We start from the raw sequence: 25,514 nt of genomic DNA, 5'->3' as shown, positions 1-25,514 counted from the left end.
CCTTTGTGACCTCAGCTTTTCCATGTTTAAACTGGAGGTACCTGCCAAAGCTTTGCACCTCTGTTGCTCCAGGGTTGGTGAAACTGGAGGTGTTGCAGGGCTTAGAGGAGGGGTTCATGTTACTGCTTTTGGCCTCAAAGATGGGATCCCCTCCTTGGAGTGGTTGGGAGGTTGAGGGACACCCCACTGGCACCCCTCCCCTCCTTCTGTAGACCCAGGACAGGCAGCAGTGCCAGACCCTCCCTCTGCCTTCAGGTCGTGGAGAAGGGAGGCCCGTACCCCCTGATCGTCCTGCCCCAGTTTGGGGGCTACTGGATCGAGGACCCCGAGAACGTGAGCACGCCGACCTCCCTAGGCAGCAGCATCTGTGAGGATGAGGAGGAGGACAGCCTCAGTCCTAGCACGTTTGGCTACAAGCTCGAGTGCAAGGGTGAAGCCAAGGCCTACCGCAGGCACTTCCTGGGGAAGGTAAGGCCCAGGGACCCAGGGCAGGGAAATAGCTGCTAGAGGTGGGGGCAGTGGGCAGGGGGTGGGGGCAGGAGCTTGGCGTTCCTCTCCAGGCCCCCTTCCTCTCTGTCTCTCCTCTTCCAAGTCCTGCTCCTATCCTTGCTGCCTGCCAGTGTCTTGACTGGCTCTGCCCCTGGGCGGGGGTGGGGGTGAGGGTGGGGCAGATGGAATGTCTGCAGAGCCAGGAAGGCTCATGTGTGATGGGTCCAGGTGGGGAACACCCCCAACACATATTTTAGAAGGTGATGGAATGGGTAGTGTTTGGAGGTGAAGGAGAGTGGAAGGAAAAAAAAAAATGTTCTCACACTTTGGAAGTCTGTTTCCATCAAAATAGTACAAGTCTCCTGTGTCCTCATTCCAGCAGGTCCCCCTGGGTACTTGTACCAGATGATGTGCTGTGAGCCTCTGATGGCTTAAAAGTGACGACTTTACATTTCTTTAAATATATTCTGCCCACTAGACTTGCCAGGTTCCGGAAGTCCCGAGGGCAGATTCTGGAAATCTCCAGCCTAAGGCAGCTTTGCAGTCTTAGGAGCTGTGTGTCAGCACCTCCTGGGGAATGTGTTAAAATGCAGATTCCAGGGCCCCACCCTGAGATGGCTGGTCCAGAGTGGGCTCCCTGAGCCAGGGAGAGACCCACTGTCTAGAGGACCAACTTGCTCCACCCTCCCAGCTTTATTCCTGCAAATAGTTTGAACTGGGGAGGGTTGCCCCTGGGAGCGAGGCAGCGGACTAGGTATCTTGTAGTGAAGAACTTGTGCTTTGCTCAAGACAGATGTGGAACCCTGGATCTTTCACTTATTAGTGGTGTGACCTTGGATAGTTAACGACTCTGAACGTGGTTTACCCATCTGTGAAATGGGTACGATGATGTTTTCTTCTGCATAAAGTTAAAAGTCAGGATTAAAGGAGTGAAGGGATATTGGGCTTTTAGCCCAGTGCCCAGCAGGTCATGGGACTCTGGGCAGTTGGAACCTGTTACTGTGACCCTTCTCCTCCTCCCCCTCATCTACGCCTCCCCCTACCATCACCAGCAGCAACCACAACATTAGCTTTTGTCTCCTCCTCGTTGCTGTGGGGCTTCTGACTCCTGGTGAAGGAGGTGATTTGGGAGAACATGTCTGGAGGGTCTCCCTCATCCCCGCTAATACCTGATTTCTGTCTCTAGGATCATCTAAACTTCTACTGTACCGGCAGCAGTCTGGGAAACTTGCTCCTGTCCGTCAAGTGTGAGGAGGCCGAGGGTGTTGAGTACCTTCGGATCATTCTCAGGTGGGGCTTCGGTGCTGTTGAGGCCACGCCTCTAGTGGCTGGTACCCAGAAATACCGGTCTCACCAGTCTGGTCTGGGTGTGCTGGGGAAACAAACCTGGCTGGAGTCTTGGGGCAATGTGTTGAGTTGCCAGGCGGGGAGACCACGTGTTTGTGCCAGCTGGCTGACTGCAGGAGTCAGTGTGGTGTCTGGTCTCAAGGTCACCTAGACCGTATCCCCACCTGCTTCTCTTGTGGGGACTGGGACTCTGAGGAAGATGGTTCATCCTCCTGAGATACAGCTCCAGCCTGTCCTGGGAGAAGGTTTGCCAGAACACTGCCTCCAGTGTGCATCCAGTCAGGGAAAATAGGTCCCAAAGCATCTGTGTGTACCCTGGGTTCCCCAAAAAGGAATGGTGGTAACAACCGGAGCACTGATTCACAGCCAGGCCGGGGACCTCTCTCCGGATTATGACCTTCTCAAGGGCAGGAACTGGAATTGGTTTCTGTTGGACTTATGTGATTTTTAGAACATCTTTTGCAATAATGACAGCGGGATGGTCCATGTTCTCTGCAGGCCTAGTGGTGAGAAACACAGAGGATTTTAATGTATGGCACAAGAATTATTTTATTGATTTGCACAGGATGCTGTGGGAACACAGAGAGTCAATCTTAAATATCTGTCCCCGTTGGGCTGGTGGAGAAGTGGGGAAAATCAGCAATGGTGCTTAGCAGTGTGCTGTGAACCTGTCAAGCTCCCAGTCCATATTTGTGAATCTAATTGGAAGTCCTTGATGGTATTTGGAAAAGAGCAATAGCATTTTTTCTCTGCCCAAGTTTTGAGATAAAAATGGGATGGAGAGTGACACCCAGCCTTGCTAGGAGGAGGGGGGAGCTGGTACAAGGAAGTTGTTAGCACTCATCCAATTTTGAATTGCTCTTTCTTAAGAAAGGAACCAATTTTCTTTGCTGAGGTTCACCTGGCTAGAATGGTGTTTGCAAGGCAAGGAAGAGTCCATTAAAACGCTAGCACCAATATTCTGAGAGAGTAATACCTGGATCCCCATATCCTAATAAGATTTCAAGTTGGTGAACCTCTGGGAAGAAAATTACTTCCTTTCTTAATAAAAATCAGACCCAGATGGGGTAGCATTTCTGAGTAAGAAGATAATTGAACACAGGATCTAACCCTCTTTTTCTGATACCATATCCTGTCTGAAATGCCACACCTGGACTAAAAGAGAGAGAAAGATGCTTGGCACACAGCACATTTTGATGATTTTTTTATTCTTTGGTAATCTATGGGGTGACATTGAGAACTGACCTCAGTGCCTCTTCTTTAGAAAGAAGTGTAATGAGGGAATAGATGAAGTGAAAATTGCTCAGTCGTGTCTGACTTTGCCATCTCAGGGACTATACTGTCCATGGAATTCTCCAGGCCAGAAAAGGAGTGGGTAGCCTTTCCCTTCTCCAGGGGATCTTCCCAACCCAGGGATCGAACCCAGGTTTCCTGCATGTTGGAGATAATTCTGTGCTGTTTAGAGGTAAGGGTGAGCCCTGGAACATTCAGGGGTCTTTCCATGTGGAACCGCTTTTGTTGTTTCGGGTCAACAGCGTTTGAGATCAATGCCTAGGGGAGTGATTTCCCTGGTGATCCAGTGGCTAAGATTCCACCCTCCCAGTGCAGGGGGCCCGGGTTTCATCCCTGGTCAGGGAACTAGATCCCACATGCTGCAATGAAGATTTCGCATGCTGCAACTAAAAAAATCTCGCGTACGACAAGGAAGATCGAAGATCCCTCGTGCTACAACTAAGACTAGGCACAGCCAAATAAATAAATACTAAAAAAGAAATGCATAGGATTCTTTTTTTAAAAATATGCCCTGGGGAGTTAAGCTCAAATGTGGCTCTCCCAGTAGAAATCCAGTGAGCGGGGTGGCAGAGAGAAGCCATTCACCAGCTAGGAAGTTGGGTAATCACATGGTGTACTGAAAGCCAGATGTAAAAAAAATTGGCCCCACGGCTTAGTAACTTCACCAGGCACAACGAAGAAATTATGCAGAGATGAAATTCCCCTGCTGGCAGTGACTCCTATCCCAGCTTCTTCCTCATTCCCTGTTGGCTTCTGGATTATTTAATTGATGTCTTAAAGCAACCAGCTCTTCAGCTAAAATCTGAGGATTCTAACAACATCTGTGTGTGCTGTGAGAGTTGCCCAGGAGAATCTCCTTACAATTTGGAGATAAGTAACAAGACCGAGTAGATGTCACCTTTTTCAATGTGTGTGTGTTCAGTCGCTAAGTCATGTCCAACTCGTTTGTAACCCCATGGACTGCCCACTAGAGTCCTGTGTCCATGGAATTTTCCAGGCAAGAATACTGGAGTGGGTTGCCATTTTCTACTCCAGGGTATCTCCCCGACCGAGGGATTGAACCCGCGTCTCTCGTGTCTCCAGCATTCTGCGACACCTGGGAAGCTCCACCTTTCTTAAGTTTGGATATAAAAAGAAGGAGAGGGAAAAAAAAAAACCCAAACCCAAATAGTTTGGTGAAAGAAAAGATCCTGCATCTAAAAAAGCAGAACTTAGCGTTTAGAGGGCAGGAAAATATCCAAGCTTTGGAAAGGATTTATTATAGCAAGCCAAGTTAAATTTCGATATCCATTAACTTTGTATTTTCAGCAAACTTCTAGAAAAAATAAACTGTTTTAAAGACAAAAGATTAGGGACGTCCCTGGCGGTCCAGTGGTTAAGACCTGGGGATCAAACCCACATCCCTTGCATCTCCTGCATTGGGAGGCAGATTCTTAACCACTGAGCCACCAGAGAAGCCCATTGTGTTCAACCCATGCTATTATATGGGAAATTTCATTTGAAGCAGATGCTTTCCTAAGAGGGCATACGTGACTAAATTTAACACGAGGTGAAAAACCTGACCAGATCAATAACAGTAATGGAATAAGTTGAAAAGTTCTCAAAGAATTCTTTCTCCAGAAGTTTCTAGATCTAGATGGTTTGCAGGTAGTTATTTGAAACTTGTAAAGATAGATTTCATTTAGAACTTCAAAGATAAATAGGAATTTTTAAAGCTACCTAGAAATAGATTATCTATGAATGACAACCAGGCTGAGAGCAAGTTTCTTATCAGCCATGGGACAGTGGGACGGTAGCTTTAAAATGGTGGAAGAAAGCTGTTCAGACATTTAAAAAAATGAAGGGAGTACATTATTCACAGAATCTAACTGAAAGAATCACTAAAGGATGTACTTCAGCTAGAAGAAAAGAAAAACCAAAAGAAAAGATGTAACTAAAAAGTAAGAAGAAATAGATAAACTATGTTGATAAATTTAATTACTGACTGGAAAAAAGTAATTTTTTTAAAGAAAAAATTCTTGAATTAAATTTATAAACAAATATAGGAAAGACAGTGGGAAGGAAAGAGTTCAGTAGCTCTTGTGTCTCCTTCCTTCCTCAGGAGAGAGATAGCAAGTAAGTTTAGAGTTTGTTGGAAAAATATAAATAGGTGTATTGGAAGTTATAGAAATACAATATATAACTCTTAAACGATCAGAGGGGTAAAAAGAACTTTAAAAATTTACCAAACTGAAGGCAGGGAAGGAGAAAAAAGAAAAAAACACAGGGTTATTAAAAACACAAAGTGATAAAAACAATTCCAAGTATATTAGTAAGCACAAGTACAAATAGTCTATGAAAATATCGGGCTATCGGATTGAACTAAAATGCAGCTGTATTCTACTTATAAGAGTCATGTCTAAAGAAAAATGACATGGAAAGATTTAAAATGAAGAAATAGAAAAAGATATTCTGGAAAAATACTAGGTAAGAAATCTGGCGTAGCAACAGTACTGTTGGAAAAAAAATAAAATTTCAAGGAAAATGCATCAGTAGAGATAGAAGGAGCACTCTTGTAACTTGGGAATCCTTCCCTGCTCCTGATTTTCTTGCTTTGTGAAGGGAACACTTCTGTGTAGCACTCTAGGGTCTCTCCACCCTCTTGGTAGGTAGATTTGCAGTAAGAACTTGATGTACGTAGCTGTGTCCTTTTTCCTTTCCCTCTTGGAGCTATCTGCCCGTGGGGCACTCCCTCTGCTCCCTGTATTGTAGTCTCACCTGAGCAGGAGAGGAGCTTTGTCCCTGCCCCGCACTGTCTGTGACTGGTGTTTAGTTTAAACATCCATTTCACCTTCACTCTAAGCTTCTGTGCTTCCTCTTCACCTTTGTCAGTAACAAAGGAGTTATTTTCATTCCCAACTGCCTTACTTTTTTTTTTTTTTGGCCGTGCTGTGTGGCATTTGGGATCTTAGTTCTCTAGCCAAGGATCGAACCCAAGCCCTCTGCAATGGGAGTGCGGGGTCTTAACCACTGAACCACCAGCGAAGTCCTCAGCTGCCTTACTTTTAATTTCTTTTTTTCTCTCTGAATTTGTTCATAACTTGGGCCAGGAAAGATGCTCTTTACTGGACCCCTCAGAGGCCTCAGCCTACATGATGATCAAAAGAACAGTCTACCTGGAAAGTCTAACAGTCATGAACTTGTACTTAGTAACATAGTCTTAAGTTTAAAGAGGCAAATGCTGATAGGAATGTGAGTAGACAAATCCTCAGCTACAGTGGGAGATTTCAGGAATGCCTCTTAGATACTGATGGACCAAGCAGACACAAAAATTGTGAGGATATAGATTTGAACAACACAGTTAACAAATTTGATCTTCTAACGTACATTCCTGAACTCAACAAAAGAAAAAAAGATACATTCTTTTCAAGCTCACATGGACATGAAAAAAAAGTCCATGAATCAAGGTAGCAAATTTCAAATAATAAATATCATATATAGGGGCTTCCCTTGTGGCTCAGCTGGTAGAGAATCTGCCTGCGATGTGGGAGACCTGGGTTCGATCCCTGGATTGGGAATATCCCCTGGAGAAGGGAAAGGCTACCCACTCTAGTATTACGGCCTGGAGAATTCCATAGACTATATAAACCATGAGGTTGCAAAGAGTTGGACACAGCTTAGTGACTTTCTAACTAATGTAATAAGTTATGTTCCCAGAATATACAAAAATTAAATTAGAAGTCAGCAATTAAAATACTGAAAGATAAAACTCATACATTTGAAATGGTAAAAAAAAAAAAACAAAGAAAACTCTTTTAAATAACTCATGTACTGAAGGGGAAATCACAAAAGAACTGACAAACTATTTAGAACTAAGTGACAGTGAAAATACCACCTATAGTATGTGGGATGCAGCTAAAGTGGTACTTAGGGAGAGATGTATAGTTTTAAAAGCATTCGTAAAAAAGAAGAAAGATTCAGTGTGTAAGCATGCAGGTCAGGATGTTAGAAAAAGAATGTTGTTGTTCAGTTGTTAAGTTGTCTCTCACTCTTTGCGACCCCATGGACTGCAGCATGCCAGGCTCCCTATCCTCTACTACCTACAGAGTTGGTGATGCTATCTAACTATTTCATCCTCTGCCTCCCGCTTCTCCTTTTGCCTTCAATCTTTCCCAGCATCAGGGTCTTTTCCAGTGAGTCAGCTCTTTGCATCAGTTGCTCAGTCGTGTCCAACTCTGCGACCCCATGAATCACAGCCCACCAGGCCTTCCTGTCCGTCACCAACTCCCAGAGTCCACCCTAACCCATGTCCATCGAGTTGGTGATGCCATCCAGCCATCTCATCCTCTGTTGTCCCCTTCTCCTCCTGCCCCCAATCCTTCCCAGCATTAGGGTCTTTTCCAATGAGTCAACTCTTCGCATGAGGTGGCCAAAGTATTGGAGTTCCAGCTTCAACATCAGTCCTTCCAACGAACAGCCAGGACTGATCTCCTTTAGGATGGACTGGTTGGATCTTCTTGCAGTCCAAGGGACTCTCAAGAGTCTTCTCCAACACCACAGTTCAAAAGCATCAATTCTTCGGCGCTCAGCTTTCTTCACTGTCCAACTCTCACATCCATATGTGACTACTGGAAAAACCATAGCCTTGACTAGATGAACATTTCTTGGCAGAGTAATGTCTCTGCTTTTCAATATGCTATCTAGGTTGGCCATAACCTTCCTTCCAAGGAGTAAGCATCTTTTAATTTCATGGCTGCAATCACCATCAGCAGTGATTTTGGAGCCCCCCCCAAAAAAGTATGACACTGTTTCCACTGTTTCCCCATCTATTTCCCATGAAGTGATGGGACCAGATGCCAAGATCTTAGTTTTCTGAATGTTGAGCTTTAAGCCAACTTTTTCACTCTCCTCTTTCACTTTCATCAAGAGGCTCTTTAGTTCTTCTTCACTCTCTGCCATAAGGGTGCATATTTGAGGTTATTGATATTTCTCCCAGCAATCTTGATTCCAGCTTGTGTTTCTTCCAGCCCAGCATTTTCTCAGGTGCCCAAAATATTGGAGCTTTAGCTTCAGCATCAGTCCCTCCAATGAAAATTCAGAGTTGACTTCCTTTAGGATTGACTGGTTTGATCTCTTTGCTGTCCAAGAGACTCTCAAGAGTCATCTCCAGCACCACAGTTTGAAAGCATCAGTTATTTGGTGCTCAGCCTTCTTTATGGTCCAACTCTCACATCTGTACATGACTACTGGAAAAAAACAACCATAGCTTTGACTGTATGAACCTTTGTCAACAAAGTGTTGTCTCTGCTCTTTAATACACTATCTAGTTTTGTCATAGCTTTAGGCAAAGCAGAAACCAAAGAAAATTGAAGGAAAGAAAAAAGGCAAGCATAAGCTAGTGAAGTAGAAAGCAAAAAAAGAAAAAAAAGAGTAGAGATAGTAAACAAATCAAAAGCTATCTCTTTGAAAAGATTAATAAACTAAACCCCCAACAAGGGCTGATAATGAAAACAGAACAGATACCAACAGATACTATTTCTGCAGTGAAGGAAGGGATATGACTACAAATAGAAATGAAGTCTTAAGAGAATACCCAAAACAACTTTATATCAATGCATTTATGTATAATTTTATAGAATAAAACATAAATTACCAAAATTGAATCAATGAGGAGTAGAAAACCTAAACATTCACCGTTAAAGAACCTAATTGGTAGCCAACAGTATCCTCCAAATGAAAAACAGCAGGCTCAGAGATTTTACAGACAGATTTTAGCAAACCTTTAAGGGACAGAAAATTCCTGTGGTATACAAACTATTTCAAAGGATGAGATGCTTCCTAGCAATTTTTTGAGGCTTGATATTAAAACTTGACAAGGGAAGTACAAGAAAATAAAATAGGCCAGTGTTGCTACTGAACGTAGATATGAAACTCTAAACATCAACAAGTTAAATTCAGCAGGATATGAAAAAAATAATACATCATAAGCAAGTGGAGTTTTACCCAGGAAATGAAAAGATAGCTCAACAGAAATGTAATCCACCAGGTTAACAGATTAAAAACCATATGATGATCTCAGCAGATGCAGGAAAGCATTCGGTAGAATTCAACACTTTCATAATGTGCTGAATGAATCAGGGGAATGGACTAAATTTAGAATCTTATGGTGAATCTCTTTAGAAAGCAACTTGCATCCCATTTATATTTTGAGTAAGTCCAGATTTTCAAATATTAGGTTTTCTTTTCTGAAAGGTTTAATTGCATGTCAGACCCGAATATATCCAGAAGCTCTGCCCACTTCTTCTGGAGAACACAAAAAACCCACCAAGAAGCCAAAAAATAATGTTGAATTTGAGGGTGACTATTTGCATGTCCTGTGTTTCAGTTGCAGTCAGCTGTACCCAGCAGGTTCTTTGAGTATCCATTTGCCGTGGGGTCCCTAAGTAGGATTCTGTTTTCTCATTTAAGTTGGGGGCTCCCAATGCCTGGGTTGGGTGGCATGAGGCAGGTCTGACCCAGGGGTGACATGAATCAGGTACCTGCTTTGTGGCCTGTTGTGAAGTCAGCCACCTTCCTTATTGACTCCATTTCTGTGGATGCCCCTCTCTCATCCTCATCCATCTCGTGAAAGGTGATCTTCACCCCTTCTCATCTTTTGGACATGTGTAGGTCCAAAGTGAAGACGGTGCACGAGCGGATTCCCTTGGCTGGACTGAGCAAGTTGCCCAGTGTCCCTCAGATTGCAAAGGTAAAAGCTGACACCAGGAGGAGGGGGCTTCCTCTTTTAGGCTGGGTCTTGGGGGTGCAGGCTTGTCCTGGGTGGGCTCTACCCTTGGGAAGGAGGGCCACTGTCCTCTTGGACCCTTGACTGCATGCATGGGGTGAGGGAGCTGTTGGTGGATACCCCCAAATCCCTACTCCATCTCATCCTCGCTGCTGAGGCTGCTCAGGGAACAGGCTGCTCTTACCCCAGGTTCTTACCCCAAGTTCGCAGCTAGTTCAGGAGACCAGAGAAATGGAGAGACAGGCCTGGATATGGAGAGTAGGGTGGGGCTTCAGAGGAGGATGGAGGGGAGGGGTCAGCTGGGAACCTTCACAGCAGAGGATGGTTGGGGTTGAGGGATGGTCAGGTGGTTGATCCAGACGGAGGAGCCCTTCAGGTAAGGAGCTATCAGTGGGTGGAGGGGCCTGGGTCCCTTCTCTGGGATGCTAGGAACTAAGTCAGAAAAGTGGGGCAAGAAGGACGATCAGCTGCATTGGGTTGGACCCATGCTCCGGGAGTGGGAAGGCCAGGCAGAAGTGTGCTGGATACCTTTGGTGGCCTCACTGCAGCAGGAAACCCCGGGAAGGTTCCTTGACTTTCCTGACCACACATGCTGCTGCTGCTTCAGTCGTGTCCGACTCTGTGCGACCCCATAGATGGCAGCCCACCAGGCTCCGCCGTCCTCGGGATTCTCCAGGCAAGAATACTGGAGTGGGTTGCCATTTCCTTCTCCAATGCATGAAAGTGAAAGTGAAGTCGCTCAGTTGTGTCCGACTCTTAGCGACCCCATGGACTGCAGCCTACCAGGCTCCTCCGTCTATGGGATTTTCCAGGCAAGAGTACTGGAGTGGGGTGCCATTGCCTTCTCCGGACCACACATGAGTGACCAGCAGTGCCCAGCATCTGACCCCAGACCCCTGGGCCCTGCAGGTCTTGGCCTCATGCTCTTTCTCTTGGTGGGCAGGGCAGCCCAGGTGTGCTCCATGGACGTGGCCCCTGAGCTGTGTGTTTCTCTCTCCCCACTCAGGCTTTCTGTGACGACGCAGTGGGGCTGAAATTCAACCCTGTCCTGTACCCCAAGGTGAGGACCTTCCCCTTCCCCCTGACTCAGGCCGCTGCCTCTTGGCTTGGATTTTGGATGCCTGTGGCTCTGTGGGAAGTTCTCTGCATCTTGGGGGTTTTTGTGGGGTCTCCATGACAAACCTCCATGTCTTCCCCTCTCGCTGCCCACCCCTTCACAAACTGATCTGCTGGAAACCCATCCTCAGCCATGGCTGGGTCTCCATGAATTGGTCCCCAGTTTCGTGGAGACTGCAGATGAGTAGCAGTTTCTCCGTCTCACCCTGATTGAACCTCCTCAAGGCTGGTGCTGGGCTGGGGAGTGATTCTGCCTCTAGGTGGGAGGCTGCTGCAGACCTGGTCAGCCATCAGCATGGAGTGGGGGAGTGAGCAGAAGGCAGAACCCCACTAAGAAATACAAGGCCAGACCTCGGCTCCCCGTTGCTGACATTATTGCAGTTCTGAGGCCTCACAAGCTAGGCCTCTGCCACCGGGCTCTAGTTGATCAACTTGGCCGGCCCTCTGTTAACACCGTCTTTAGGACTGGCCTGATCTTGACACCACTTCTGATGTGGGGGTGCGGTTGGGGATAAGAACAGTACTAACAAAACAAACTCATAAACCCACTCAAGAACAGCTCGGTGTGAAAGGACCTAAATCACGCATGGACAGTGAACTGCTTTAAATCGGTCATAGGCAGATTTCCTTGATGGTCCAGTGGTTAAGACTTCAAGTTCCCAATGCAGGGGGCATGAGTTTGATCCATGGTTAGGTAACTAAGATCTCGCATGCCACATAGCGCTGCTAAAAAATAAAAATACAATTTTTTTTTAAATGAAAAAAAATTGGCGATAGGAAGAGACCCGGGGCATTGGCTATTGCTTTGCGCACCTGCAGGGTGTAGGCAGAGATCGTGCAAGCTGGTTGGTGCTCCCGAGCGTCCACTGTGGGCCAGCTGAGGCTGGCTGGGGCTGGTCAGTCCATTTCCTGAGTCCCGGTTCTGACAACCAGGAACCAGGAGGTGAAACGTCTGGTGGGGGTGTGTGTGAAGAGGGACCTTGTCCTGGCTGGGACACCCCAAGCCCCTAGAATCAACACCTCAGATCTTCACGATTGTGCTTGACACACTATCTGTCCCCATGTGGTGGCAGAGTTAATGGCAGAATCTTCTCCCATGTGGAGAATGTGCCAGAGTCCTTCTCTAAGACAGCTCTTTCACCCCATCTGAGCATCCAAGGCACTTCCCTGTAATATGCTGCGCTCCATCGAACATTTTCTACAGCTCAGACTGCCCTCCCCTTTGTAATTAAAGCTGAATCACTGAGGTTTAACCAAACATCAAAACCCCATCATAAAGTCCTAACTTAACTACAAATTTGGCAATTTTTGTTGTCAAATCATAGCCCCCGATGACTCTCATTTTTGTAGAGTTTTTTCTGTAGCTTGTAAAGCCTCTGGCTCTGGGAATAATGGAAGAGCAGCTGTATTTTCATGTTTTCTAGATTGGAAGGATTGCTTCGTCCGGCTGGGATGTTCATCTGGCTGAGATGTGTGCATGTTTTTACAGTTCACAGAGTTTAGAATGTTCCTTGGAGGGTGTCCATGGCTCAGTGCCTCTTCCCGGGCAGGGCAACTGCTCCGAGCCTTTGACTCATCCCAGGCAGGAGTTGGAGGGTGCCCTCTGGGGTCAGGCAGTGCTGCTCTTCCAGGTGAAGCTGAGACATGTCCATTTCTTCAGGCAGCTGAGAGTCACAGAGAGAGAGAGATGTCAGGGGTGACAGCTGACATGGGTCACGTACTCAGGCCAACAAGTTGTGCCTGGTTTGTTCTTCCTGTAGCATCTCATGTGGTCGAATCCTTCCTTTTTATTGCATAGAATAGCCACCAAGTCTTCTCTTTCCTAACAATCTGGTCCAGCTCTGATCTTTCTAGAGGGTTTACCTAGATATTGATGATAATAGCCGCTGTGTGCTCTGCACTTCATGTGCCCCATTTCCCTGAATCTTCACAGCCACATGTCTTCATTGAACAGATGAGGAAACTGAAGCCCAAGAAAGTTAAGTGGTTTAATCAAAGCTGCACAGGTAAAAGCAGTGGACTGAAAATTAGAGATTAGTGTTTCTGACCAACTCTTTGAAACACAAGAGACAATTAGATGGAACCAATGGTCTGGATTTTTTGTTTGTTTTTTCTTTGCATATTGAATTAGGATATGTTCCTCCTTAGAGAGCTCTCATTTTATGGATAAGGGGGATTGAAGTCTGGACAGGAGCAGCGCCTTGCTCAAAATCACTCTGCTGGACTTCCCTGGTGGTCCAGTGATTAAGAATCTGCCTGCCAATGCAGGGGACATGGGTTTGATCCCTGTTCGATCCCTGATGCAGGAAGATCCCACGTGCTGTAGAGCAGCTAAGCTTGTGTGCTGCAGCTACTAAAGACTGCATGCTCTGGAGGCCATGCCCTGCAATAAGAGAAGCTGCTGCAATGAGAAGCCCATGCACCGCAATTAAGAGTAGCCCCACTTGCCTCAATTAGAGAAAGCCCATGCACAGCAGTGAAGATCCAGCACAGCCACAAAAAAAAAAATGTCACACTGCTGATTAGAGGTGAAATTAGATCTAGCATCATCCTTGATGACTACGGTTTTGGGGTCCCAGCTTCACTTTTTACTCCCCAGATAAAAACACTGGGGTCAAGTCAGTTCCCTGTGTCCTGCTGGACTCTGTGTGCACAGGCATTGGCTGGTAGATCTAGATGGAAATGGAATGGGTGACCCAGAGGTTTTATCACTGGGGGAAGCCCAGGGGCTGGAAGCTAGCTGAGACCTTCGGAGCTGCATCCTGACTGTGTACTTGACTTCATCTCTTCTCTTCCTCCGCGTGTGGACATCTCATATCAACCGGAGCCCGTCCTCCACTGAAACGGGTACTTCCCCTTCCACCTGCCTCCTCGCTCTACCTCCAGGTTAATAATCTGATTTCTTTTATTCCCACGTTTTCCAGGCCTCCCAAATGATTGTGTGCTACGACGAGCATGACGTCAACAACACATTCAAATTCGGGGTCATTTACCAGAAAGCCAGGCAGGTAAGCATCACAAATCCACACTGCTCACTCGAGCCTGTGCTCTCTCCCTGGGGACGCTTGTTTTCCCATTCTCCACACACAAGAGCACCTGGATTAGGTTCTTACACATTGTGAGCACAACCATCCTGTCCACATAAGAATTAGACTGGAGGTGGCAGAGTCTTCAAGGTAGGCTGCTGCTCTCAAAAAGGCTTGCACATCCTTGAAACAGCGATACAGTTTTTCATTCAGTGAATTCTAGTTTTTCCTGACTGACTTCTGCTTGTGTTTAACAACGGGCTGTTGGTCACAAGAAAAATCAGATGAGGTGGAGGGAATGGATTAGTGAAGGCTGCTTTCTTTCTGCCCACCACTCTCCCCGCTGGGAATTCGCTTTTGCTCCCCAGATGTGAGTAGCGTCCTGGCATCGAGTGTGTGCTCTCTGACCAGGTCTGTGTTCATTGATGTCATGTTGGTGGCTTCCAATAAGCCATGATGAAAGTATTCACACCATAGAAATGGGCAAACACCAGAGCTTCTGTTTTTTTCTCTCTTTGGAGAGCAAGTTGTTAAAATTTTTGCCAGTACACACTGCTCATCCTTCTCTGTCTCTTGGGGTGCTTCATGTCCTGCTTTGGAGTCAGTTGACCAGAATAGTGTTTCTCAAAGTGTGTTCTGTGAGACCCTAGTTGACCAGAATGGTGTTTCACAAAGTGGGTTCCATGAGACACTAGTCCGGTGAGGTACTCTATGAACAAATGAGTTCTGGGGGGAGTGATCAGTTGTGTGGGAACATTTTAAAGGTTCTGAGAACTCTCAAAGTAGATAACTCTTTATAACTTTGTTGAACTCAGTATTTCCCATACTCATTTGACCACAAACTTCCCATCTTTCCTACCATGAAGATTTATTAACATCCTGAGAAGTGGTTGGCCTAACACACCACTATTTCCTCATCTGTGTTGTATGGGAGAAGGTTCCGCATCCATTTCATCTTCGTATCATCCAAGAGCCCAGCACAGTGACTTTATAGAAATACACTCAATTTTTTGTTATCTGAATGAATGAATGAATAAAAATTTTGGCCCTCCTGATGGTAGGTCAATGGTATTTTTCAATATTACCTCGTCATCTCTTTGCATGACAACATCTTTCTCAGCTGGATGATAGCTGACTTCCTTGTCTGAAGATATTAGACCACAAAAGGCATTTGTTCGCTTAAAAACACTCTAATTAATGAAGGCTTGAGGAGCTGAAAGACTAACACAGATGAATCTTATAATGTAAGGGAATTATTCAAGTAGCTGCTCTAATTATTTTCACATATTGCATTTTTATTTTGCACAGCTCTGATAATACAGTCCCACTAATTAAAGTTCTTTGCTTGTGAAATTTACCAAAGCAGATCTCATAAGGTGATTACAGTCCAATGTTCCAGCAAAATTATAATTACTGAACATTAACCATCCACCTCAGAGAAGGAATTTGAGGGAGTCTGCATGTTGTTTATGTACCTGACATAACTGAGGCAAGGAGTGGGTGCAAGGACAGATAAAAGTCTCTTCTTAAAAAACATGGATTGTTGTTTTACAGACCTGCATTAGGAGGGATTAACATGAACATTTGTTGTGTGCAAGCCCTATGCTGGCCCTAGGATATAAATAAGCCCCATCTGACTCTGTTTGTCAGGCACTTTGCTAAGCACTGTGGAGGATACAGCAATGACTAGGAACCCCTCCCTGAGTGCATGATCAAGCTCAAGGCCAATACAAAAATAAAGACAGTAATCCCAGACAGAGTTAAATCCTGGAAAGAGGCACACACCCCAGAGCATAAGCTAGATTTTTTTTTTTCAGGAGAAGATGTACATTGTCTGGAAGCGATTATTCTACTGAACGCTAGCTTCCTGACCTGAGGCAGACAGCATATTGAGCTAGAGTTGTGATAGATCAGGCATTGGGAAACATTTTCTGTAAAGGGCCAGACAGTGAATATTTTAGACTTCTCAGGCCATACTGTTTGTGTTGCAACTATTCAACCCTACCTTTGTAGTACAGAAGGAGCCACAGACAATATTAAATGAATTGGCCTGGCTGTGTTCTAATAAAACTTTATTTATAAAACAGGCAGCGGGCCAGACTTGGCACCCCGGGACAGTCTGCTGGACCCTGCTAGAGAGCATTGTTTCTCAAACTTTAGACATTTACAAACCATATCCAAGATCATATCATTCTACTCTTCTGTTTTTTTTAATTGCACCTTTACCGTACTTCCCAGGTGACTCAGTGGTAAAGAATTCTCCTACCAGTGCAGGAGACATGGGTTCAATCCCTGGGTTGGGAAGATCCCCTGGAGAAGAAAACGGCAACCCGCTCCAATATTCTTGCCTTTGAAATCCCATGGACAGAGGAGCCTGGCGGGTTACAGTCCATGAGTTCACAAAAGAGCTGGACATGATTTAGCAACTAAACAACAAAAACAACAACCACAGTCTGTGTAACCATTCACCCACTGAGAGACAGACTGCTGGGTTGTTTTCAGTTTGGGGCTATTATGAATAAAGCCACTGTGAACATTTGTATACAGTTTTTTATGTGAGCAGAAGTTTTCATTTCTCTGGGATAAATATTTAGGAAGACAATTGCCTGGGTGTGTGGTGATTATATGTTTAGTTTTATAAGAAACTACCAAGCTGTTTTCTAGCATGGTTGTTCCATTTTACAGTCCTACCAGCAATGTGTGAGGGATCCATTTTCTCTACATCCTTGCCAACATTTAGTGCTGTTACTATTTTTCATTTTAGCCATTCCAGTGGATGTGTGGTGAGATCTCATTATGGTTTTAATTTGCACCTCTCTAATGGCTAACAATGGGGCTTCCCTGACGGCTCAGTGGGTAAGGAATCTGCCTGCAGTGCTGGAGACATGGGTTTGATCTCTGGGTCAGGAAGATCCCCTGGAGGAGGAAATGGCAACAGACTCCAGTATTCTTGCCTGGGAAGTCCCATGGACAGAGGAGCCTGGCGGGCTACAGTCCGTGGGGTCACAAAGAGTCAGACACACTGAGCAACTAGCACATGCGCAAGCACGATGGCTAATAACATCGAACGTCTTTTCTCATTTGAACATCATATTTGCCATCTGTATATCCTCTTGAGTGAAATGACTGTTCATGTCCTTTGACCATTTCCTAATTGGATTTTTTTTTTACTGTTGAGTTTAAAATTTTTAAATAACAGCTTTATTGAGGTATAACTGACATACCATACAGTTCACAACAGTATGTGACTCAATAAAGTGTACAATTCAGTGGTTTGTAGTACATTCACAGAATTGTGCAGTTGTTACCACAAACTACAGAAAAGTTTCATCACCCCTAAAAGAAACTCCATACCTAATAGTCACTCCCATCATCCCTATTCTCTGTAGCTCCTGTCAGCCACATATATATTTCTACTATCTCTGTGGATTTGCTGGATATTTCATATAAATGGAATCATACTATGTGGCCTTTGATGTCTAGTTCTTTTACTTAGCATAATGCTTTCAAGGTTCATTCATGTTGTGAAATGAATCAGTACTTTATTCTTTTTTTATGGCTGAATTATATTCCATTGTATGGATATACCACATTTTAGCTTCCCTGGTGGCTGGTAAAGATGGTAAAGATTCTGCAATGCAGAGACACACGGATTCAATCCCTGGGTTGGGAAGATCCCCTGGAGAAGGGAATGCCTACCCACTCTAGTATTCTTGCCTGGAGAATCCCATGGACAGAGGAGCCTGGAAGGCTACAATCTGTAGGGTCGAAAAGAAGCAGACACAGCTGAGCGACTGTCACTTTCACCACATTTTGTTTATATGTTTATCAGTTTATGGACATTTTGGTTGTTTCCACTCTGGGACTATTATGAATAATACTATTATTAACATTAACATACAAGCTTTTTTTTGTATGAACTGTTGTTTTCATGTCTCTTGGGTATATTCTCAGGAGTGGAATTGCTGGTCATATGGTAACTCCATGTTTAGCTTTTTGAGTAACTGCCAGACTATTTTTCAAAGAAATGGCACTATTTTACATTTCTACCAGCAATGTATGAGGGTTTTGATTTTTCCATATCCTCACCAACACTTCTTGTGGTCTTTCTTTTTGATTATAGTGTGAAGTGCTGTCTCACTGTGGTTTTGATTACTATTGAGTTTTGAGAGTTCTTTATGTATTTTTGATACAAATCCTCTGTCAGGAGTCCTATTATGAATTTTTCAGTTTTGGATTGGTTTATGGTATCAAGTGTAAGAATTCTTTCCTTCAACTTTATCCTTTTATTTTTTTTCTTTTGAGACTCAATTTATTTTCTGTACCTTCTACACAGTGTTGTTGTAAAGACACAGTGGTGAAAGCATTTTGTAAATTCTCAAGTACTTAAAAAAGTCACATATTAATATTATCCTATAGTATGCAATGAAATCATGGCTAACTAGATTGGAAGTTATCTATCCATACACTTGGGAAAATGCATTATCTGTTAAACTTTGGAAGCTTCTAAAAAATCAAGATATCTGAATACTGGTCATGCCTTTTTCTTTTTAAAGTGGTCAGTGAGCAGTAGCTCTTGTTCAAATAGAAATCTTCATTAATTGCCCCCCAAAATCCAGCTCTGTCGAGTGAGCCGCATTAGTCCTTCCTCCTGAGCGTGACAGAGCCACTGGGTGGTGACTGTGCGGAATGGGGAAAGAACGAAAGGGACCAGGTACCCGGACAACCACGTTCCCTCCCTTGATAGCACCAATAAGCCTTTTTCTTTTCCTGAACTCTTGTCCCTGATCCTGTTTCTCTTTCAGACCCTGGAGGAGGAGTTGTTTGGGAACAATGAAGAGAGCCCAGCTTTCAAGGAGTTTCTGGAACTACTAGGAGACACGATCACGCTGCAGGATTTTAAAGGGTGAGTTTTAGCCAAGTGATGGTTCTAGCCCCATTGATGAAGCCCTGGAGGAAGGGTGAGAGCCAACTGCTGAGTTTCAGCAGGGTGGGGGCATGTGAGAGTTAAAAACACACACAAGGAACATGGGATTACTTTTCAGTAGGTGCTCAACATTCATTGATTGCATCTCTAAGGAATTTGTGGTATAGGTGGTGGCGGTGGTTTAGTCGCTAAGTTGTGTCCGACTCTTCCGACCCCATGGACTGTAGCCCACCAGGCTCCTGTGTCCATGAGATTCTCCAGGCAAGAATACTGGAGTGGGTTGCCATTTTCTTCTCCATGTGGTACAGGGGATAATCCTGAATGGCAGATGACCTGAATCAAGGCATTGACTTTTGCCCTTGGGATGCATGATGAAATCGTTCCACCTGAGATTTGTCTTGCTAATTACAGTTGGCTCAAACTGAGAGTTAAATGAATCCATCTTCCATTCCAGATGAGCAGGTCATTCACCTGCTAGGCATTCTGGAAAGAGAGTCCTGTGTAGTTTGGTGGGGGGAAGTGACCATTTTAGATAATACACAAAAAAATTGGATAATAGAGTTGGTGCAAATACCATAATCCTTCTGGCAGGAATCTGTGCAACAGCCTGTGGTTCTGTAAGTGGACAGAGAGAATATTGGGGTGGTTGCTTTGAAAGCTCAGCCCTTTATTTCCTTTGACAAAGGCGATACTTGGGGAGGACCTTCAGACCTGGCCAGCCTATTGTTTGCTTTGTGGCTGGAGCACGACTAAACCCTCAGATTTCTCCACCTCAACAGCCACCTTAACAGGATTTCCTAACATGTGAATGCACCTAGCTCCATGGCTGGCATGGCATAGGTGTTCAGTAATCACTTACTTCCTCTGCTCCCTTCTCTCCTCCTCTTCTTTCTCCTTTTCCCTATTCCCCTCTTCCTCTCCCTTCAAGGTCATCACTGCTGTCTAGAGTCAGTCACACATGGGTCAAAATCTCATCCCTGCCACTTATTAGCTCTGTGACTTTGAACAAGAGGTTAAGAGAACTTAACCTCTGCAAACCTTAGTTTCCTTGTCTATAAAAAGGGAGATAAAGATAGCACTGACCCTACAGGCTTGTTGAAGAATTAAAATAGATAATGTACAGGAAGCACTTAAGCCAGTTTCATACACAGAGTAAGCACTGGATGTCATTATTATTGTTCGTATTATACCACTTTCCATTGGCTCTAAGATGCCATCCTTACAATATATATCCTGGGACTATCCTGCTGGTCCAGTGGTTAAGATTCTGAGCTTTCACTCCAGGGGGCAAGGGTTGGGGAACTAAGATCCTGTATGCTTCAGGGAAAGTGAAAGTCACTCAGTCGTGTCCAACTCTTTGCGACCCCATGGGCTATACAGTCAATGGAATTCTCCAGGCCAGAATACTGGAGTGGGTAGCCTTTCCCTTCTCCAGAGGATCTTCCCAACCCAGAGATTGAACCCAGGTCTCCCGCATTGCAGGTGGATTCTTTACCAGCTGAGCCACAAGGGAAGCCCTTGTGCTTCACAGAGGCTGCACAGAGTGGCCCCCTAAATAAATAAAACATAAAAAATAAAATATAGCATATATCTTGATTTCAGAGATGTTAAAATGTCAAAAAATGTTACATCTTGCAGTTGATGAGATAAAGTATATTAAAAACCACAAAGGACCCTGGAGATCATATAACCCTATCCCTTTATTTTCTGAGTCCTGGAGATATTAAGTGATGTGCTCAAGGGTGTGTGCTGACTTTGTGGCAGAAGCTGGTCTAGAACCTGTGGAGCTCCTAGCTCCCGGCCTCCTGTGCTTTTCTCTATGTGGAGCCAAGCACATTTTTGGCTTGGATTGCAGTGTTTGGGGGTTGGGAAGGACTTGATGTCCAGGGTCTATTTTATTTCATTTTCTTAAAGGAACCTGTATCTCACTCCCCTTGCTAAAGAATATGATCACTACTAGCAGCCATGTTTCTATAAAGGAAGAAGGTGCAACTCCTAGAAGCCAACCCAGTTCCTTAGTACTTTTCTTTCCTTCCTGTGAGAAGGTAGCCAAAGAAGGGAGCCCCTGGGATACCTCCCAGCTAGGTGTTGCCATGATGGGGAAAGGGGGGTCTCCACTTCTGGGACTGACTGGGTAGAAGTCAGGTGTCTGTCCCCTCTTCTTGCTGACTCTGGATACTCTCGGGGGGGCTCACCACCATCAGGACGGCCGACTGCCCTGGCTCAGGGCTGCGGACCTGCCCTTGCAGAGAGAAGGGCTATGCCCAGGCTTGGGTGCCCCTAGCAGCTGGGACGGTATTTGTCTGAAACTGTGGCTGGACCTCCGTCTTCCCATGGTGTGGAAGGGACATGGCCAAGGCTTGGAATGGACGGTCTTTTGTCTTTTAAATAATAATTTATGGTTGGAACACCAGGGCTCATCTGCTCAGATGAGGGTTATCTGCTTTCCCCACATGGTAATCTCTCTGCCCTCAGCTCTTCCATATCTTCCCATTCATTCTCCTGCCCCTCTGTCCTTAGGGAAGGTTGTGCCAAGTCGCCCACTTCCCTTTTCTTTCTCTCTCCCTGCCGCCACCTGCCTGTTTCCCTGACAGTTTCCGAGGAGGCCTGGACGTGACCCACGGACAGACGGGGGTGGAATCAGTGTACACGATATTCCGGGACAGGGAGATCATGTTCCATGTCTCCACAAAGCTGCCGTTTACCGAGGGAGACACCCAGCAGGTAACTGTGTTCAGGATGGCTTTGGGAGCCCGGGGCGTGTGAGGTGAAAGCCTGGATCCAGGCTGGTGTCCCCAAGGGCCCGAGGCCCCTTTCTCTATTTTCATAATCCAGAGGCCTGTCTGTTCAACTTTGTTCCTCTTATCAAAACCTGTCCTACTGCATTATCTCACCAAGGCCGCAGGTCACCAGCCTGCGTGGGAGGTGGGACAGAGTTCTTGGATATCCCTCTATGACTGATGGGGAAACAGTAGTTAAGAGACTGTTTCCCAGGTGATAGGGGCAGAGTTGGGAGCAGAGCCCAGGTGCCCCGATCGTGCAGGGTGGTGATGAGAGTACATCATGGGGTCTGCACATGGCAACTTGAAGCCAACTCTGCTATCTTAGGGCTTTGTGACTCTGGACAAGCTGGTAACCTTGTGGTCTCATTCATCTCATCTGTAAAATGGGGGTTATACCACGAATGTCAGAGGGTAGTGGTAGAGATCACGTAGGGTTCTGATTGTAGGGCTCAGTACAATGCTTGGCTTGTGGGAGACTTCCCACCTCGCAGCTGTTCACTGCTCACTCTTCTCGCTCAGAGATGTAACGCTGGTTATTGCACGAGACACCCCCTCACCCCTCTACGGCTTTTCTAATCACACAGCCTCACCTCTCAGCGTACCTGCCGTGGGCAGGAACCCAGCCTTTTGCTTGACTGGAAAACCCTGGATGAGACCGCTGCTTCATGTGTGTTCCCTCTTTCCCTCTCATTTTGCTGCACAGACAGTTGCATGTCCTCAGGGAGGACCTGGCCTTTTTTTTTTGGTTTTGTTATTTTATTTATTTTTTATTAGTTTTTTTCCAGGTTATGATTTATTGATTTTTTTAAAAATATGTTCTTTGACAAGCAGCATTTTAAAATTTAATGATGTGTAGCTTTGAATTTACTCCTTTACATTTTTAATGCATTTTTGGTATCTTGTCTAAGAAATATTTGCCTTTTCTCAAGTCATAAAGATATTCTCCCAGTTTTATAAAAATATTATTTTTAATTGGAGGATAGTTGCTTTCCAATGTTGTGTTAGTTTCTGCTGTACAACAACATGAATCAGCCATAAGTATACACGTAACCCCTCTCTCTTGGGCCTCCCTCCCACCTCCCACTCTCCATCCCACCCGTCTAGGTCATCACAGAGCACCGAGCTGAGCTCCCTGTGCTATACAGCAGCTTCCTGCTAGTTATCTGTTTGATACATGAGGTAGTATGTATATGTCAATGCTACTCTCTCAATTTGTCCCAACCTCTCCTTCCCTTGCTAGGTCCACAAGTCCATTTTCTATATCTGTGTCTCTATTCCTGCCCTGCAAATAGTTTTTTTTTTTTTTGAAGAGGAGTTGTTTTGATGGTAAAATAGAGAAATAGCAATTTAATTTATTTCTTTACTTATTTTGGCCGTGCTCTGCGTCATGCAGGATCTTAGTTCCCTGACCAGGGATGGAACCTGGGCCCTTGGCAGGGAGAGCCCAGAGTTCTAACCACTGGACAGCCAGGGAATTTCCAACCTAGCTTTCTTCCTCATTGAGCCCTGAAACCAGTAGCTGGTCCCTGCTGTGGCCCCGTTTGCCCCGTCCCACCCTTTGTACCATTTTAATCTCTAGGAAGATAAGGAAAGAACTTGGGCCTTTCCCCAAACTCGGACTTTTTTGTTTCTGAGCAGGGAACCCAGGAGGGAGCACAGATGTAATATTATAAACATAGTGCCTGGCTTCTTAGGAAAAAAGGAAATTGGCAAAGGAGACTGTGATTTGGCTCTAATATAACTACTGAATGTTCCAGAAACAAATAGGAGCAGGATTCCTTTTGTATCCAAAGTAGGTTTTTGCTCAGTGTTTTACCTTCAGCTCTGTTCCTTCATGGCCCCCCTCACCCCCTGCCCCAGCCTAGGACTGAGGGCCGTTCTCTGCCTGTTTTGCTCTCAGTGTCTCCTCTGTTAAGTGGGACGTGCACAGGGCTTGACTCTCAGCAAGGCCTGAATAAATATTAATTTTCCTCTGAAGAAATAGGATGATGTGTGTGGAATAAGTGAGATGATTTGTAAAAGTGCCTAGCACAGGGCTCAGTATACAGCAGGTGCTCAGTAAGTGGGAAACTCAATGGGAAACAGTTTGCATGCACTAGGTGCTTAATAAAGGAACAAAGCTAGATAAATACCTAGCCAGGATTTGGTATACAGGAGGGCCTCAACATTTGAAATCATGCATGTGAACAGCCCAGCATGGTTCCTGGCACACAGTAGGTGCTTGGTGATTGATATCTCCTGTGACAGCACCTGGCAGAACCTGGGATCCTAAATCGGGGTCAGATTTTTCTCTCCCCCATGACCACCACCAATCCAGGTTGCCCATATTTCTCTAAGCCTGGTTCTTCTCCCTTCTGGCCCCTCCTTCCTGCTCATCCACATTTCCATCAAGTGCTCCCTTCTCTCCCAATCTCCTCTTCCAGGAAGTCTTCTCAGATTACCATTAGGCCTCTGACTTTGTCCCCTTCTCTGCCCCCATAGTATCAAGCACTTTGTGGGTAGTGACTGATTTAGCGATTGCTAAATCGCTTTGTTAGTGGCTTTGTTAGTGTTCTCAGGTGGCTCCACCAGTGTTTTTGTCCCTCCCAGGTCAATTGTGAGCTCTCCTAGGGCAAAACCCAGCCTCACTTTTTAACCATTTTCCCTGAGTCCTGAGTCAGGGCTCTACATGCTGTAGAGCTTGGTCCTGACAACTTAGGCATTTTTCTCATTTTTTTCCTTTTTAGTGGCTTCTAAAGATTGAAAGAAAAAGCTCCCTGGAGAGAGAGGTCTCCGTGTTCCAGGGTTTATGTATAAAGATAGAATAATGAGGAATTTCCTATATAGACCTGTTCTGTTTTCATGATGTTTCTAACTGGCTTATAATAATGGAAACCTTTTTGTTTAGCTCCAGAGAAAGAGACACATCGGGAATGACATTGTGGCCATCATCTTCCAAGAAGAAAACACACCGTTTGTCCCAGACATGATTGCCTCCAACTTCTTACACGCCTACATTGTCGTGCAGGCTGAGAACTCGGGCACAGAGCCCCCATCCTACAAGGTAAGGAGAAAGTCCCGTTGGAGGAAGGACATGGAATAAGTAATATCGAGGAACACCAGGGCTTCATGGCTTCTCAGACCATTCTCCAAAAATGTGATAGATTTCCCATGAATTCTCGAGTTTCTGGGATTTGGGAGCAAGACTCTTGGAGAGCGCCTACTGAAGTCACCTCATCCATCTTGCTACCCCCTGGTCTTCCCAACCTCTAACTCAAGGGTTGAAGAGCTCCCTGGGTCCTTATCTGGAATCTGGTAATGCTGTTTGCTAAAGCGGGGAAGAGCCAGAGAAGAGTGTAAGAGAAAAAGGGGAGAGGACTATCAGGAAAGGGGAGAGAAAGGAGGGTGGTAACAAACAAAGGGAAGAAAGAAAAAGGAGAGGTGTTCATGGTGAGAAGGGTGGAGAGCAGGGGACCTGGTAGACCCTGGGTGGGCCCCTGGGTGAGCCCCTGGATGGGCGCTCTGGTTTAGGCATCCTGGGCAAATGATCTCGATTTGAAGACTCGCAGGGGCTGGGGTTGTGGACATCTGGGTCTAAGCCTCCTGACGCATTGGCTCAGAATCCTTGAGGATGTAGCTGAGCCTCAGCTGCCCTCACCTGACCCACTCCTTATGGCTGTGTTGCAAACCCTCTCCTTCACTTATCCTTGAGGAATGAGTCCAGCCCCCTGGGTAACAGTTTCTCTATATCACAGGGGTGTTGGGATGCCTGGGATCCTAGGGAGATAGAC

General features: G+C 45.4%; 1 protein-coding gene across 20 annotated transcripts in view; it reads left to right on the top strand.

The window, feature by feature from the left end:
• RAP1GAP2 (RAP1 GTPase activating protein 2) overlaps positions 1 to 25,514 on the top strand; it is a 260,021-nt gene that overhangs the window by 203,581 nt on the left and 30,926 nt on the right. For 19 of the 20 annotated variants that reach the window (XR_014079510.1, XR_014079509.1, XM_081579971.1 and 16 more), the window contains 8 exons: positions 256 to 468; positions 1,676 to 1,779; positions 9,778 to 9,856; positions 10,899 to 10,952; positions 13,933 to 14,016; positions 18,840 to 18,940; positions 21,556 to 21,685; positions 24,632 to 24,787. Coding sequence is in view for 18 of the 20 variants with exons in the window: in XM_081579971.1 (XP_081436097.1) it covers positions 256 to 468; positions 1,676 to 1,779; positions 9,778 to 9,856; positions 10,899 to 10,952; positions 13,933 to 14,016; positions 18,840 to 18,940; positions 21,556 to 21,685; positions 24,632 to 24,787 (921 nt within the window). In the remaining 2 variants the exon portion in view is untranslated. Of the gene's footprint in view, positions 1 to 236; positions 469 to 1,675; positions 1,780 to 9,777; positions 9,857 to 10,898; positions 10,953 to 13,932; positions 14,017 to 18,839; positions 18,941 to 21,555; positions 21,686 to 24,631; positions 24,788 to 25,514 lie in introns of all 20 variants that reach the window. The other variant, XM_081579984.1, reaches the window with a different exon arrangement.

This window comes from Giraffa tippelskirchi, chromosome 3 (assembly GCF_054371585.1).
Source record: "Giraffa tippelskirchi isolate mGirTip1 chromosome 3, T2T-mGirTip1v1.2.pri, whole genome shotgun sequence".
Classification (NCBI taxonomy): domain Eukaryota; kingdom Metazoa; phylum Chordata; class Mammalia; order Artiodactyla; family Giraffidae; genus Giraffa; species Giraffa tippelskirchi.
Note: the sequence above shows the minus strand (reverse complement) of the source record. Positions and strands in the feature narration are given on the sequence as shown.